The sequence below is a fragment of the Nuphar pumila genome, chromosome 6 (genome assembly GCF_984573655.1).
Source record: "Nuphar pumila chromosome 6, dmNupPumi1.hap1.1, whole genome shotgun sequence".
NCBI lineage: Eukaryota > Viridiplantae > Streptophyta > Magnoliopsida > Nymphaeales > Nymphaeaceae > Nuphar > Nuphar pumila.
Genome location: NC_143254.1, coordinates 13,534,930 through 13,552,576, shown reverse-complemented (window position 1 = coordinate 13,552,576; position 17,647 = coordinate 13,534,930). Strand labels below are relative to the sequence as shown.

Sequence of the window (17,647 nt, the reverse complement as noted above, 5' to 3'; positions counted from 1 at the left end):
AGCACAGGAAAGTAAAATACGAAGAATAAAGCAGAAGCAAAGCCATGGCGCATAAAGCGCGGGGCAACAAGTAAATACAAGAAGTAAAGTGCAAGAACATAAAGGAGGACCAGGCATCCTGGAGAACAAGGCAAACATAAGCAAGTAAATGCCAAGGCGCAAAGCGCGGGGCAGCAGGAAAGTAAAGTGCGAAAGTAGGGAGGACAAGGATCGCGAAACCGCGTCCTTGAGTTAAAAGACATGGAATGTAAAGACAGGAATGAAAAGCCTAGGCACATATAGCGCGGCGGCGACAGAAAAGAAAGTGCAAGAAAGTAAAGAGGACAAGGATCGCAAAACCGCGTCCTTGAAGGTAAAGACATACGTATATATACTATACGTATACATATATCATCCTCTTTTAGTTATCTTTCTTATTTTAGCATTTATCAGTTCATTGTCCTTTCACGCAAGAATCCGCTACCTTAAGGGGTTGCGAGTCCTCGTACGCATGCAGCGTAGGCAAGCAAGAGCTCGAGCCACAGAGGGCGAGCTGGATCCACCGTTCAACCTGGAGATCTTAGAATGTTAGCATATGCCGAAATAAACAAGCAACACAAGGCAGCAAGGCCTCCTTGCCTGCAGGAGGCAGATGCAGAAACTCTGCATCCTGCAGACAAGGGTGCCAGAGGCAGGGGCATCAGCCCTGCTTGGCAAAAGCTGTAGAGGCAGGGAGCAGGAGCTCCCTGTCTGCCAGCACAAAGAAAGGCAGGGGAGGGAGCAGAAGCTCCCTGCCACACCTGCCACAACAAGGCAGGGGGGGACACCCCCTGTCAGAACACGAGACAGGGGTGCAGCCCCCCTGCCGGCAGCAAGAACAAGGCAAGGGGGCAAAGCCCCTTGCCAGAGAACAAAGATGCACACAGGGAAGCAGGGGGGCTTCGCCCCCTGCTGGCATGATGCAGGGGGACAGAACCCCCTGCCGAAGAGCAACAGAGGGTGCAGGGGGACTCCGCCCCCTGCAGGGGAAACAACAGGAGAGCAGGGGGCTTCAACCCCTGCGGAGGAAAAACAGAAGGCAGGGGAGGAGCCTCTCCCCCTACCAGAAACAACAAGGGAGCAGGGGGGGGCTCGCCCCCTGCCAGAAAACAAATGCAGGGGGCCTCGCCCCCTGCAGGCAAACACAAAAAGGAACAGGGGGGGAGGGACCCCCTGTCAACAAAACAAATGACAGGGGGCCGATCCCCCTACCGAGAAGCAACGGAGGGCAGGGGGAGCTCCCCCCCCCCCCCTACCAGAAAACGATAGGAGTGCAGGGGGGGCTCGCCCCCTACCGGGAAACAATCACAAAGGTAGGGGGGGGGGCGCCCCCTACCGAGAACAAAGAAAGAGTGACAGGGGGCGGAACCCCCTGCCAAGAAGGGTCAACGACAGGGGGCTCAACCCCCTGTCGACCATCAGCAAACAGGGAGGCAGGGGGGTTTTAACCCCCTGCCAAGAAGGGTCAACGACAGGGGGCTCAACCCCCTGTCGACCATCAGCAAACAGGGAGGCAGGGGGGTTTTAACCCCCTGCCAACAAGTGGTGACGACAGGGGGCTCAGCCCCCTTGTTGATCCACCCTGCACAAAGGAGAACAAAGGGGAGGGTTATACCTTCGAAAAATCGCAACAAACGGGGCCGTCGGAGGCTGGCGTCGACTGAGGTCACCGAACGGAGGGTGGTGGTGTTGCCGAAGTCGGAAGGCTGTCGCCGGCACACGGGGTCCCTGGCACCACCGATGGCCAGACAAGGAGGGGACGAGCGGCGACCGGCGGCGAGTCGCCGGCACTCGGCGACTGCAGGGAGGAATAGCAGAGGGGTGACCGATGGCGACGAACCCTCGCTCGAAGGGTGAGAGGCGAAGAGGTGGTGGCCGTGCTTGCAGGATACCGGCGCTCGGGGGGTCGTCGGCGGCTCCCACGACACAGGGAACGAAAAGGGGGGTTCTGCCGGAGCTAAAAGGCCGTCGATGGCCGGCGCAGGGAGCAGAACAAGGGGGATGCTGAGGCTGCCGACTGTCGAAGGTCGCCGGCGCTCGAAGGCCACTGGGTCGCCGGAACTCAAAGGGAAGGCGAAGAGGGGAGTGCTCGCACTGTCGGGAGGCCGCAGGGAGGATCGCCGGTCGGAAACGCTCGCCGGCGTCTCCGATCACCGGCGGGAGCGTGATGGGGGCGGCGCAGAAGAGAGAGAAGGGGCGAGGGGGTTTGCCCCTCGCCCGAGACGCCTGCGTCTTTTTAAAAGACGCAGGTTCTCGAGAGTTCGAGAACCCGGGTCCGGGTTGAGCTCGGGTCCGGCCCGGATCCGGGCCCGACACAGGGGTCAGACCCTGACTCGTGTCCGACACGTGCCGGGCACGTGTCTGACACGAGTCGGACGCGATTTTTTTTTTTGGGCTTTACAATATGTGTGTGTGTGTGTGTACAAAATAAAACAAATATGTATCTATGACAATATATATATACAACCACATACATATTTGTTTTATTTTGTACATATACACCCGCACGCACACACACACACACACACACACATATATATATATATGTATATACAACCTAACACTTCCCTCAAACTTATGGTGAGATATACTGAAAGTTTGAAAATACAACAAAGATTCAATGAAAATGATTCAAGTCTTCAAGTGGCTTCAATGAGAATCTCCATCTTTATGACATATTAGAGAGTTTTGCAAATATAAGTCTTTAAATGTCTTTTATTAGTGATCATCCCCAATTGCCTTCATCGACTATCTCCTTCATCGGCTATCTCCCTCTTCATAATGCATCAAAGATATTCCTTTCTTGGTCGATCACATCTTTAAGAACATGTAGAGAAAACAAAACACATGTCCCAACTATAAAAAGAAGGTATTCTAACCAATAGTTACGAAGTTTCAAAAAAAATATATATATATACATATATATATATATTTTTATATATATATATATATATTTTGAACAAAAGTAACATTTAAGGAAAAAGTTTTAAGCAAAGTGGTGATAATTTTTATAAATATTAGATAACCATTAACAAAGACAGGAGGAGCATACCTCAAAAGAGAAATCTTTATGAAATCAAATTTAGATAATCATAAACTCACAATCAACATATTTTTCAAGAAAACATAAATATTGATGACAAGGAAATTCAATCACAAAAAAAAAATATATCAATTCTCAAGAAGAGATAAACAATTATGCATAAATAATACCTTAAGTATTTCAATGCATATAATAAAAAAGAGGAGCTAATTAAATTCATGCATACAATTATGTAAACCATGCTAATTAATATGAATACACAAATAAGCATGATGCAATTAAAGCATATTTAATGCACATGAAACGACAATAAAAAGATAACTATTTTTATCAATAAAATGCACATAACATGCATGAATTTAATATAAAGAGTCAAGTACCTTCAATTATGAACCAAAGTGCTCATCAATATCAAGTGAACAATACACAAGTGTTTATTTCAGAGTTACCGGAAGCGCCTAGGCAAAAGGGGAAGCGCGCTTCCCCGAAGCGCGCTTCGGAAGCGCGAAACGTCGCGCTTCCGAAGCGTGAGGGGAAGCGTCCCCCTTTTTTGGGAAGCGCGCTTCCCTTTTATGGGAAGCGCGTCCCCCTTTTTTGGGAAGCGCGCTTCCCATAAATGGGAAGCGCGCTTCCCCCACGCTTCCCCCACGTTTCCCCCACGCTTCCCCCACGCTTCCCCCTCGCTTCCCCCTCGCTTCCCTCATTTTTTTCATTTTTTTCCGCTTCCCCTCGCTTCCGGTTCGCTTCCTAGGTCGCTTCCGGTTCGCTTCCTAGGTCGTTTCCGAGACGGTTCGGAATTTTCTTCTAAGTGGTCCCACGCTTCCCCGCTTCCTAAATTTTTTAAAGTGCCTCGCTTCCCGCTTCCCGTATCGCTTCCCGCTCCCGCTTCCTCGACTGGTAACTCTGGTTTATTTAAGGAACACTCACAAAACCCACAAAGGGACACACACAATAAGACTCACAATATAAATAATAAGATTGTTATTAGTATGCAAAAATGCTTGAACTTTTTATCTATAAACATCTTCCATAAAAACAAGTAGTAAAAGTTTAGAAATTTCAAAAAGAGATTTTAAAAATCTCACATAACAAAGAGAATAATATTTGCAAATCAATACCAATTTGCGAAAAATATAAAGAAATTTAAATGCTCACAAATATTAAGAAGTGATATTTTGCAAACTTCAACAATAGTTTGACTATCACAAGCAATCACCTCACTAGGCCTACAAACCTCAAAAATCAAGTGTATTAGCGACTAGAATAAGAGCATAGACATAATGGCACTAAAGGGCAAAAGACACACATGAATGTGTCTATAAATATTTTTTGTCTACATATAATGAAACTAAAAAACAAGTGCATCAGTGACTAAAACAAGAGCATAATGTCAACAATGAGCTAAAATCACACACGAAGGTGTGAACAAACAACTCTTGTCTACATATAATGACACTAAAAAATCAAGTGTATCAACGACTAGATTAAGAGTATAATGCCAACAATGGGCTAAAATCACACACGAAGGTGTGAATAAACATCTCTTGTCTACATATAATGACACAAAAAATCAAGTGTATCAGCGACTAGATCAAGAATATAATGCCGACGATGAGCTAAAATCACACACGAAGTTGTGAATAAACATCTCTTGTCTACATATAATGACACTAAAAAATCAAGTGTATCAACGACTAGATCAAGAGTATAATCCCAAAATGGGCTAAAAATACACACGAAGGTGTGAACAAACATCCCTTGTCTACATATAATGACACTTAGATAAGAGGCATAATAGGAGAAAACACAAAAGTTAAGAGAGCTTGTAATGAAAACAAACAAATGTCATCAATTTGTATACTCTTTCGAAACACCATGGTTTAAAAAATAGATAGCCATCATAGATAAACATAATTATGAGCATCCAATATAATAATGGTCATACAACAAATGAGTGATACAACATACTCAGATCCAAAGATCAAACAACTGTTAGTTTGAGCCAAACCATAAGTTGACAATCTAAACTGACATAGAATGAGGTGCACACAACTCACCTCAACGCCATCTCTAAATAAAAAATAACAAAATCAAGAGAAATGATACATGATATAAAATTTTGTGATGGACACAACAAATGCTATAAGAAGGCAATATATACTCACGGAAATTATTTTCCAAACAAGTGAGTTCAAATATAAGAACCAATTTGAAAAAAAAAACAAAGTTTCAAATCAAATCCAATAATAGTAGATGAAAAACTTGGACTGAATATAGTGCAGTCATGTGCATATGGAATCATAAGCATCATCAATATAAACAAGCTATATAGAGAGACAACTCAATCTAGATTACAAGTATACTGTGAGACAATCAATGTCATTAAAAAGGACCAAAACATGTATAGAGATTCTCAAATAACCATATAAAAACCAAGTGTATACACAAGTACAATTAATCATGGATTCTCACAAAGATCAAAAGAACTCATATATATGCAATAATCTAAATAACTTGAAACCACATATCTTATACATAAGACATGCATAGGAACAAATTTAAGCATATGTGCAAGTGATAGATTTAAGGCACTAAGGGCACAATATAAAAATTTATATTTTATGAATAACAAATATGCAATGAATCAAGAGTCTTTAATCAAGAACACACATGTCCACCAAAGATCTAAGTGGAGAAACACGTCCATCAATAATGAACAAGTACTAAAGTGAATCATGAGAGAAACACATATAACTCCCATAAAAACACTGAATTTTCTTATGATTTTTAACTCAATATTTTATTAAAAACTAAGTATGCAACACTATTTAAATCACATGCAAAGAATGTAAAATAATGCCATAAGACTAATAACATAATCATAAGTACCACAAAAAGATCAATAATATAAACACCTAATATCATAACTAATGTCCCACAAAAGACCTATAAAGGACATTTATTAAAGTGAATGACTTCCCATAAGAAATTATGCTCTATACCTTATGCATGAACAAACAATCTTATTAATCATGTAAGACAATCATAAGTGCATAAGGATCAAATATAAAAAAAAATTATTTTATAAGTTAGATCATAGTTTTTAACACTTCATATGCTACTTTTAATATACCAAGTATAAAGAGAAATATTAAACACAAGTTCAACCAAAATTTTATCAAATTATACTTGTGACACAACATTATTATTTTGAAATATATCAAATTATTTTAAAATATATAACAATTTATCAAAAAGAACAAAACCAAGTTCAATAATATGAACATGATTTGACATTTATAATCATGACTTGTTCAAATAAAGCATCTAAATGCCAACAAACATGCTCAAGCATACATGATTGTATACATATATTATCAAATAAAGAAAGTTTTGAAAAAATTAAGATTCAAACATGATTTCATAACATACATATATCTAATTTCTTAAAAATAAACAAATAAGTCTTGTAAGATATTTAATAATAATAAAAAAAGTTCAACGATGATTAAAAAACCATTTAAAGATATTTTTTTATTTTAATAATAATAACAAATATATATATATATATCTATATTTAATGATAAAAGAAAATAAGTGTTTTCTCATGCATAATGCATGGAATAGATGCCACAAGAAATACTTAAAGACTATGTCACATGGGTTCGGGTGCGGGCGGGGGGTGCGGCACTTTCAAAAACCTAGGGTGCGGCAGGGGCAAAAATGTAAAAAAAATATATATATAATTTTAAAGTTTTAACAGTTAACATTGTCATAATATCATTCATCAATCATCATTCATGCAATATATCAACCTAAATATCAATTAAATAAGTAAAGCAATTACATAAATCAACCTAAATATCAATCAAATAAGTAAAGCAGAAAAGAACTAAATTACATACCAAAGTATATCCTGATGAAGTAATTGATCTTAATAATTTTCTTCTTTAGCATCAAATGCATCATTAGAAGGAATACTGGGCTCAGCTAAATCCATGTTTGTTATGTTGAAATCATGCTCTCCCTCGAAGTCACACTCTTTTGGGTTTACATCCCAAAATTTGGATGTTCCTTATCTGCGTTACAAACCCAATTTGAAAATGTTAAATACAATACAAGTATATTTAAATGAAAAACTAAGAAATATTTAAATAACTAAGAGAGCAAATTAATACCTGTATTCATCATTGGTTCGCGAAAGTAATCAAAGATTTGAATGAACATATACTAAATCCTCTGCACGCTTGCTGGTGAGTTTGTTTTTCTTCATGTTGTGGATTTGAGAATATGTACTTCAATTTCTTTCATAACAAGATGAACTAGTAGGCTGCTATAGCAATCTTAATGCAAGACGTTGGAGAAGAGGTGTTTCTGATCCAAATGTTGACCACCATATGATAGGATCTATATTATTCTCTTCTTTCGCGAATAATGCCGGTCCATATAATCTCGAAGATGAAAAATTTTCAAACTCTTGTGTGACTTGATGTAGAAGATATGCTTCTGGAAAAAGTCTTGTCATACAAATATTTCTATGTCTTGATAGCTCTGGATCTATGTCACAGGGACTCGACAAAACAGATGCTGCACCCGCGTCGACGCGACGTGACGCGGGATCGCGTGCGGGTGCGGCACCGGGTGCGGTCAACGCACCGAGGGTCATTTTTGTCCACATTTTTGGGCGAAAAAAAAAAAATTCCCCCCGATGAAAAGGAGGAGGATTAGGGCAAATTTTTTTTTTTGCCCTAATCTCTCCTCTCTCTCCCCCTAAGCTCGAGCTCTCCCATCGCCGCCCCAGCTCCGCCGCCCCCAGCGTCGACGCCCCCAGCGCCACCGCCCCCAGCGCCACCGCCCCCAGCTCCGCCTCCCAGACTCCTCCTCTCCTTTCGCAGGTATGTCTCTCACTCTCTTCTTGGGTCGGCTGGGGAGGGGGTGAGCACCCCCCCCCCCCCTCTCTTGGTCTCTTGTTGGGTCGGCAGGGGAGGGGCTGAGCCTCCCCTGCTCCCTCGTTTTTCGGCACAGGAGAGGCCGAGCCCCTCCCCCATCTACTGTCAGAGGAACACGTTTTTATTTTTTATTGAACTGTACATTATTTTAACTGCAATTGTTACAAGTCAGCCAGCAAGACAGCCTCTTGTCAGAGGAACACATTGAGGGAGCTAAACTCAGCAGTGTGATCAGTTTATTCTCACGCATTCCGCCCAGTTAATCTGGTTTCTCAGCAAGGGGAGAAGATATGGTGAATGGACTGCTTCACGTCAGTGATGCTAATCTTTTTTCCGCTAGGCCCTTCTTTAACCTGCATCCCCAAATTGAACATGTAAGAAAGTATCTTCATTAGTTCCATGTGTGTGGAGTACGTGAGTTTATGACAATGTTTACTATTAAATGTTAAACTGTTAAAACTTCAAAATTATATATATATATATATATATTTTACATTTTTGCCCCTGCCGCACCCCCGCACCCGGGTTTTTTGGAAGTGCCGAATCCCCGCACCCGCACCCGCACCCGCACCCGCTCCGGCACCCGCACCCATGTGACATAGCTCTGGATCTAAATTTGGAGGGACACGACCAATACCACCAGCCCGCCACTTATTTGCATAATATTTTGGATTAAGAGAATGTGCCATGCAATGCAAAAGAGTGTTGCTCTTATCCCATCTTCTGACTAAAATTGAATGATTATGATTAAAAAATTCTGAATCATCCAATGCAGGATTTTTTTCTTTATGCTTGAAAGCTATAGCTTGTATTTTTTCAATCATATTATCCCATATTTCATAAACTCTGTGAAGCATGGGCTCATCCTTATCAACTTCTCTTAACATTTCCCAAACAGGTTGCATAAATTGAAGGAAGTATACCACTCTGTCCCAAAACTCATCATCAAGAATGGATTTTTTAATTTCTTAAGCCTTGATATCATCATTAGCACGATAGAATGTCCAATTTTCATCAGTCACCATATTAATTAAAACATTTTTCACTCTTTTAATCTTCTTCACCATCATAATGATGGACGAAAAACGTGTTTCAGCGACCTTCAACAATTTCAGGTTAGAATACCTATTAAATATAGCATTAGCACGATGGTGGTTAACAACAAAATTCCTAATGCTTTTGACATTTCTTTCTAAATCTTCAATCCATGAACATAAAGCATATGCTTGTGAATTTTCTTCTTCTTTGGGGTTGTATATGCTATTTTGGGCTAGATTTAAGTTGTGTGCTACATAGGGAGTCCAAAAAATATGAGGGTACTCACTCTCCAAACTCAACGCTGCACTTTTACAAACTGATGCGTTGTCTATAATGATTTGTACCACTTTCTGATCACCCACTTCTTTTATGACTTCTATAAACAATCCCTTCAAATACTCTGCATTTTTATATTCCCCAGATGCATCAACTGCTTTCAAGAATATTGGGCCACTAAGCGAACAAGCAATGAAATTGATTAGTGGACGCCTTTGAATATCTGTCTATCCATCAGACATAATAGAAACTCCATTTTGCTCCCATGAATATTTTTTAATCTCTAGCAAGCTCTCCACATTTGCCCTCTCTTCTGCAAAAAGTGTGGTTCATATTTTTTTCTGAACTTGGAGGCACATAGCCACTCAAATTACAATTTGCCATGGATGTTAGTAAATCCTTCCAATAAGGTTTTTTATTCGCATTAAATGAGAGTGAACTAGAATAAAAATACCTCCCAACTGTTCTATCAAATTCTTCTCTCCCATATGTATTGAATGTTGCTTGTATCATTCCTCTACCTCCTACATTGACTTTTCTTTTTTTTTTTCAGCATCTTCTTGGTGGCTTGCAAATGGCACACTAACTGCACAAGAATCGGCCATCGCCTTTCTCTTTTCATATTCTTGTATTTTCTTGTATTATCTTTGCATTGCCTCCTTAACTTTTCTGCATCCTGAAATGCCATGTCCTGGTATCTTCAACAAATGAGCCTTCACTCTTGTGTAAGACCCAACAAAATCTCTTTCGCAGAGCTTGCATTGAAATCTCTTGTTTCCACCACCTCCTTCTCCAAGTTTTGCAAGTTTATCTACATGTACCCATAGTGGGCCCACATCATCAATCCCACTACAACTATCAGCAAAACTAGCAGCAGAACTCACATGTTGGGATGAGGATGACTCAAGTCTTTTCATTTATCCATCATTTTTATCCTTAAAACATAAAAATAATACATTCAAAATTTCAAATCAATTATATAGATATTATCTTGATATAAAAATATATATAAAATCAGGAGTAAGGAGGGGGGATCTGCCCCTCTCGTGACAAAAACAGGGAGGGACTCAGCCCCTCCCTTGAAATAAGAGGGAGCAGGGACGGGGGCTCGACCTCCTCCCATGCCGAAAACAGAGGGAGCAGGGGGGGCTCAGCCCCTCCTTTGCCGACCCAACAAGAGAGCGAGAGGGGGGGGGGGGGCTCGGCCCCTCCCTTGCCGAAATCAGAGGGAACAGGGGGGCTCGGCCCCTCCCTTGCCGAAATCAGAGGGAACAGGGGGGCTCGGCCCCTCCCCTGTCGACCCAACAAGAGAGCGAGAGGGCGCAGGGGGGGCTCGGCCCCTCCTCTGCCGACACAAGAAGAGAGCAAGAGAGGGTACGAACCTGCGAAAGGAGAGGAGGAGCCTAGGAGGTGGTGCTGGGGTGTCGGGGCATCGGTAGGAGAGAGCTCGAGCTGAGCGGGAGAGGAGAGATTAGGGCAAAATTTTTTTTTGCCCTAATCCTCCTTTTCATCGGGGATTTTTTTTAACACCGAAAAGTGGACGAAAATGACCTTGGTGCGTTGACCGCACCCAGGGTCGTGTTGACCGCACCCGGTGCCACATCCGGTGCCACACTCGCACGCGCACCCACGTCGTGTCGCGTCGACATGGGTGCGACACCTGTTTTGCCGAGTCCCTGTGACTTAACTTAAATATAGAATGATAGATGACACATACCGGGTCTATATTTCCCTTGAATCCAAGCCACACAACGATCATGAATCTTTAACGAAGCACGAACTTAAACCAAAGAATCCCAAGATCCAAAAGAGGCAAAATGCCAAGAATTTCTTGGCTCTGATACCATGTAATGAATTAGCGGAAAATACAAAAACAATGCCACTAAGGGCTTTATAAGATTACGATAAAAAAGGTGTATAAGCACGAACTAATGCCATTAAGGGCTTACAAGATCGCAACACAATGTGCACAAGCACAAGTCCACTATAGGACGAAGCAATGGCCATCAAGGGGCAACAACACAAGCACTAAGTGCATATAAAACATTTAAGAAACTAAATAAAAAAACACAAAAAGTAAAAGTATTCATCTTTTTTGAGCATAAATGCTTAAGAGAAGCATTAGTTACAAGAGAAGGATTCAACCCCTATATATACACAAAGAGAGAGAGCATGAGGCTCTATTGGGGAGCTCCCAATAGAGTAGTTGGGAGCTCCCAACGGTCACAAATGTGACCGTTGGGGAGCCCCCAACAACTCTATGGTCTTTTGACCATAGAGCCCATGCTCTTTACAAAAAAGACACAAAACTAAAAAGATAAAAATAAATAAATAAGAGAAAAACTGTTCCTAATGAACAATACTATTACATAAGTAAAATGATGAAAATACCCTTAGAGGATATTTACCTATTACATCAATATATACATATATATATATATATATATATGTGTATATGTACAAAATAAAACAAATATGTATGTATGACAATATATATATACATATATATATATACAACTTAACATGAGGATGGTTTGAAAATATAAGAGTGACATGGCTGTATAGAGCAGAGTTACCTTAAGCGCCTAGGTAAGTGGGGAAGCGCGAAATGTCGCACTTTTGAAACGCGCGGGGAAGCACCATTTTGAAATGGGAAGCGCGCTTCTCCCTCGCTTCCCCCATTTTTTTCATTTTTTTTTGTATTTTTTATTTTTATTTTTTTCGCTTCCCCCTCGCTTCCTATGTCGCTTTCGAGACGATTCCCGATTCGCTCCTAAGTGGTTTCATGCTTCCCGCTTCCTAAAATTTTGAAAGTGCCTCGCTTCCCGCTCTTGCTTCCCGTATCGCTTCCTGCTTCCTCAACTGGCAACCATGGTATAGAGTAGCCCCCTGCAATATGATGTTTGAAATTATTGAGCCGATTGCATTGTGAGCTAACAAAACTAACACTTCAAAAACTTTTCGTATTCTACTTCACAATATTTTTGTGTGGGATATTTATGTTTCTTTGGCCTCTTCCTCCCTCGTTAATAAATGTAAATTAAAAGACCATGTTGGATCATTTGAGGCCATTTCACTACAAGAACTCACAAAACTATGAAAAAGAAAATATTTTACCTCAAAGGCATCAAAAAATTACAGTAGTGAAGTTTATTTTCATCTCAATGGTCAGAAAAGAAGCTCCCTGAATAAATCACCTTTTAGGATGTAAAGCACGAAAGATACCTCCAAATCTCTTACTCTTAGAGCTCTCAATTCTCACACCCAAAGTCTCTCGAATGCATTAGGGTGTTTGGGGGTCAGAAATGAACTCTTTATACCTTAAAGGTCTGGCTAAAAGTGGTTGGATCTCTTACAAGCATTTAAAAGATCATTTCAGAAAATTGCAACTCTGGCAGTATCAGTGTCGTATGACCACACTTTGTATTGGGTGTATCTTGTGATAAAGTCTTGGATCACGTGATACACATGATATGGCACCCTTGTGTATCATATTGGGTTTGGACTGATAAAATCCTGTATCGTAATGTATCCTACATTGCAACACTTGTCATATGTCTTACTAGTAGATCTTACATATGTTGACATAGCATATAGTTTGTTCATGCTTTTTACTTTTAAATATGAAAGCTGGAAAAACCTTGATAATGATGTTTCTCTAATGAATCTTTAATTTTTATTTTGTGAGACCAATTAATTGAAATTCTTTACTTTGTGGAAATTTTTCTATCTATAAAACAACAAAATGTAGAACATTTTTGGTGGTTGGATGTGTGATTTTCAAGGCATGTAGAAGGATCTGTTTCTGATATTTCATGATTGTTTTGAATCAGCAGACGACAAAGTTCAACCTGGATGGAAAATCAGAGCTTCAGGTGCATTTTATTATTTTTTTTGTATGATAATGCAAAAAAATTTAGATGCAGTAACAAGAAATTTTGTGCATGTGCCTAGCAGATTGAAGTTGGTGGTTCCGCCTCTGGACTTCTTTCTCGTGTAGACATTCAAGTTTCAAACAGTAGCCTGTCTTTAGTCCTTCACTGGGGTGTCATTCGTAATGGGAAGAAGTATGTCTGGTGACAATTCTGCCATTTCCTCAGTTCATTATCATCTTTTCTTTCAACTACAGCTTTTCTTCTTGCAGGAATTGGTCTCTTCCTTCACGTCGGCCTAATGGAACAAAAGTTTACAAGAACAAGGCTCTTAGATCTCCTCTGAATAAGGTATACTTTTAGTGGTTATGTAACATGTTATCAGATTAAATCCCTCTTACGCGAAATTGTTACTTGCATGCTTTGCAGTCTGGCAATGACTCTGTTCTGACTTTAGAAATTGATGACCCTGAAATCGAAGTTCTTGAGTTTCTTCTGGTCGATGAGGCACAAAATAAATGGTGGGCTGCCTGGTTTTTGATGTGATTTTGATTTTCACACACACACGTGTAAATATACATAATTTTTCTAACATGCTGATATAAACTTTTTTGGAAGCTAGGTTTAAAAAAGATGGTGGAAATTTCCAAGTTCGATTGCCAAGGAATAGCAAGTCAAAAGAACATGCTTCAATTCCTGAGGAACTTGTGCAGATCCAAGCTTATCTGAGGTGGGAGAGGAAGGGGAAACAAACATACTCTCCAGAGCAGGAGAAGGTAAGGAAATACCGCCTACCTTGGCTTTTCATGTGCATTTTAGCAGGACAGATCTTCTCTTAAGGTGAAATCTTTGGAAAAGACCATAAAAATAAAACAATGCACAATTGAATTTTTGTGTTCTTGGAGTAAAGTCTTTCCCTGCCTCGGGTAGATGTTCATATCATATGTTTCCGAAGTTATTTATAGTAGGAAAGTAGGAGTTCTTGACAGGAAATTTCTTTCCTGATAATGTTGGAGGCCCTATAAAGTTAGAAATAGAAAATGAAACTTTCTTAGCATGAAACTTTCAAAACTGCTGTTTTTCATTCGAGCTGATTCTTCTCATTCTATGGATGTTGATGGAACACTTTTTTGTTTGTGGTCAATGTTGAAGTGATTTTTAGCTCTAATTAATTATTGGAGACGTTCTTAAACAAATACGAATTGATATTCTGTCATTTTATATTCTTGACATTCTGCTTTTTGTAACAAATTTTCAGCCTTGCTTCTAAAAGTATTTATGCCTGCAATGGTGAGAAGTGTCCTTTGCTTTTTCTTCATTTCTCAGGAAGAATATGAAGCAGCTCGTCGTGAGTTATTGGAGGAAGTGGCCAAGGGAGTTTCAATAGATGACCTTTGTCAAAAGATTAGAAGAAAAGATAGCACCTCTAAGGAGAGCTTGGTTTCTAAAAGTGACATTCCTAATGACCTCGTACAAATACAAGCCTATATACGGTGGGAGAAGGCAGGAAAACCAAATTTTTCCAAAGACAAACAGCTTGTAAGCTCTAGTTCCTCTTGATTGATTTTTTTTATTGAAATGATAAATTCCTTTTCTTGCTTTTTCATTTCTAAAGATGCTAACAATAACGGGGTTGGATAACATCAGAGAACTGGTAGAGTTGCTCCATTTTAGCTGGGGATTCTTGGGTTTGAATCTTCCTGAGGGCTAAATCCAGCTTGGTCATGAAAATGATGATAAAACAATCCAGTGTATTACAGTTTTTCATTTTAAGAGAATTTGGTTTATTTATATTTTGCAGACGGAGTTTGAGGAAGCTAGAAAAGAACTGCAGAAGGAATTAGATAAGGGAATAACTCTAGATCAGATCCGGAAGAAAATCCTTAAAGGAGATATTGAGACCAAAGTTTCAATGCAGTTGCAGACCAAAGGTCGTTTCTATATTGAAAGAATTACTAAAAAAAAAAGAGACACACTGAAATTGATTAACAAGTACACTTCTGAAGCTGTCGAAAGAAAGCATGTTGTTGAGACAAAAACTCCTAATTTACTAGAGCTCTGTTCAAAGTCCAAGGAAGATCAAGACGGTGGCCAAACTCTATTCAAGAAAGTTTTTAAGATTGAAAATGGGGAACTTCTGGTCAGATATATATTTTTTTCTGTTTTGATCTATAATTCTGCTGTAGGCATTTTTGAGTCATGTCGAAAATCAGTTTCTTGGCATCCTGAACTTGAGTTCCTCTTTCGAAGGTCATGGTAACCAAGCCCAGTGAAAAGATCAAAGTATATATTGCTACAGATTTCAAGGGGCCTCTTACTCTTCATTGGGGATTATCAAAAAGGGCTGGAGAATGGATGGTAAACAAAATGTTTATTGAAAATAGCCATTGCATCATTAGTATAATTGCTTTTGTAGTTATATTAGATGGAAACGACTTTTATTTTTATTTTGTTATGTCATACTGCAGAAAAAATAAACAATTTGAAAATTTTATCTTTATTTTGTTTATGCATTTGGAAGTTATTCACGAGATTGTTGTACAGGCTCCTCCTGCCAATGTTTTGCCTCCAAAGTCAGTCGTGCTTGATAGGGCCAGTGAAACACAATTCATAGAAGGCTTCTCTGGCGAACCTTCTTTAAAGGTAAAGTTTCAGGGTAGCTGCATTTATATCAAAGTTCCATAACAGATGGTGGTATGTGTTTGCCTTTTTTTGTTTTGTTTTAGAGAGAAGGTATGTGTTTTCCTGTTCATATCTTCAATCTGTCCACGTTTACATTATCTATATACTTTAAATTTCACCATTAAGTTTTCAAATATGTAACATTTATTAGTTTTGTTGTACATGTCCTCAACAATGGACATGCTGGAATTTCTGTCTATATCGGCACAATAATATTGGATTGGGTAGGAAAGTCAAAATTAGAGATTGATAAAAAATGAAGGATATGGGACCATGTAAGCAGGAAACAAAAAGCTTTTATTCTGGTCCTATCATCAGCTATAGGTTGAAGTAGAGAAATTCTAGACAATGTTTGCTTCCCTGAAAATTTCTTATCTTTACCAAGCGAGAATGAGAAAAAAAATGGTTCAAAGGAAAATTCCATTTTGGAATTTTATAAAAAATTTGCTTGTATCGGTGGTGTCTTGATATTTTTGAGTCCTTAGGTAAAGGCCTCACTTCAGCAATGTGGCCATCTCTACAATCTTACATCAATCCCATGAGCCTCTCATCTCATTCGATCAGCAAATCAAAAGAGAAAATCTTGGGCATAACCAGGATCTAACTGATTACTCCACCTTGTCAAGATAAAACTCTAGCATTGAGTTCCTTTCCTGCCTTCATTGAGAAATAAAACTGATTTATCCTCAATCAAAGGGTTGAGAAACTCAACACCACTTTCTGCTATTCCTGAACACTTGGCAGCTGCTCCTTTTTGCATTTATGTACAACTTGACTATATGTGGACTAGAAAACAGATATACAAAGAAGTTGTTACATTGGGTCTATGATGCATATTTTGTAATAGGGTTTGCTCCTAATATTTCTATGTATACAGAATTATATGCAAAAATACTTAAATAAATGTGCTGTAAAAGCTTGCGTTTAAGATATGCATTATGAATTCTCTCTAGTTTGTACATTGTGGTTGAACAAGTATGACTGGGTAATAGGAGAGATATGTCGGTCTATGTTCAAATTTGTGGATATAATGTTAGCTTCGTAATGCATGAGATGTATGTTAATCTATGTTCATAATTGTGAATATACTGTTAATTTCTCATTCACCATGACTTAATTGACCTGCCTCGACAGTTTATAGCTTTCTGTATGATTTTTACCTTATTGTGCAAAGTTGGATTCACTTGACCATTAGTGCTTTCTGCTTAAGTCCTTGGTCAACTGGTTAAGCCACAAATTTCTCTTGTTTCTGTGTGCGATGAAGATGTAATTTTTCCCAGCGATTTCATATAGAAAACAGGAATGTCACAACATGATAAAATATATGATGTATCATCATGTGTACTGCAATAATCTTGACTACATATGTTACGCCCCCAAAATCCCGGACTCGTAACTTTTTAGGAAAGTTTTGAAAGCCTTGTAAACATTCCTTTATTAGAGTTTTAAATAGTAATTCAGCGGAAAATAATATTTTTGAAATAACAAGTCAACGGACCTTGGGCGCATTACTTGCGAAACCGTTTCTTTACACAACGGATTTGAAACTCCGTACATTCAAAACCAAATAGATTAAAAAATACAATTTTAATAATTTAGAGTTTATACAAAAGAGGAATTTTCAAGGAAACCCTCATGCAAAATTACAGAAATGTTCTCAGGAGTTAAACATCAGGGAAAGAGTTTCATCTTGATACCATCACGTCATCGTGCCATCGCTTGTCGTACCGACCTAATCATCGCCTATACCCATAAGACGGGTCAGTTTA

The 17,647-nt window shown here is 39.4% G+C and overlaps 1 protein-coding gene across 3 annotated transcripts in view; it reads left to right on the top strand.

The window, feature by feature from the left end:
• Positions 1 to 17,647, top strand: part of LOC149834024 (alpha-glucan water dikinase, chloroplastic-like) — a 107,897-nt gene that overhangs the window by 20,153 nt on the left and 70,097 nt on the right. For 2 of the 3 annotated variants that reach the window (XM_090011183.1, XM_090011185.1), the window contains exons 3-11: positions 13,158 to 13,199; positions 13,282 to 13,391; positions 13,469 to 13,547; positions 13,626 to 13,717; positions 13,819 to 13,972; positions 14,523 to 14,735; positions 14,998 to 15,336; positions 15,447 to 15,554; positions 15,741 to 15,839. In XM_090011183.1, coding sequence (XP_089867309.1) covers positions 13,158 to 13,199; positions 13,282 to 13,391; positions 13,469 to 13,547; positions 13,626 to 13,717; positions 13,819 to 13,972; positions 14,523 to 14,735; positions 14,998 to 15,336; positions 15,447 to 15,554; positions 15,741 to 15,839 — 1,236 coding nt within the window. The remainder of the gene's footprint in view (positions 1 to 13,157; positions 13,200 to 13,281; positions 13,392 to 13,468; positions 13,548 to 13,625; positions 13,718 to 13,818; positions 13,973 to 14,522; positions 14,736 to 14,997; positions 15,337 to 15,446; positions 15,555 to 15,740; positions 15,840 to 17,647) is intronic. The other variant, XM_090011184.1, reaches the window with a different exon arrangement.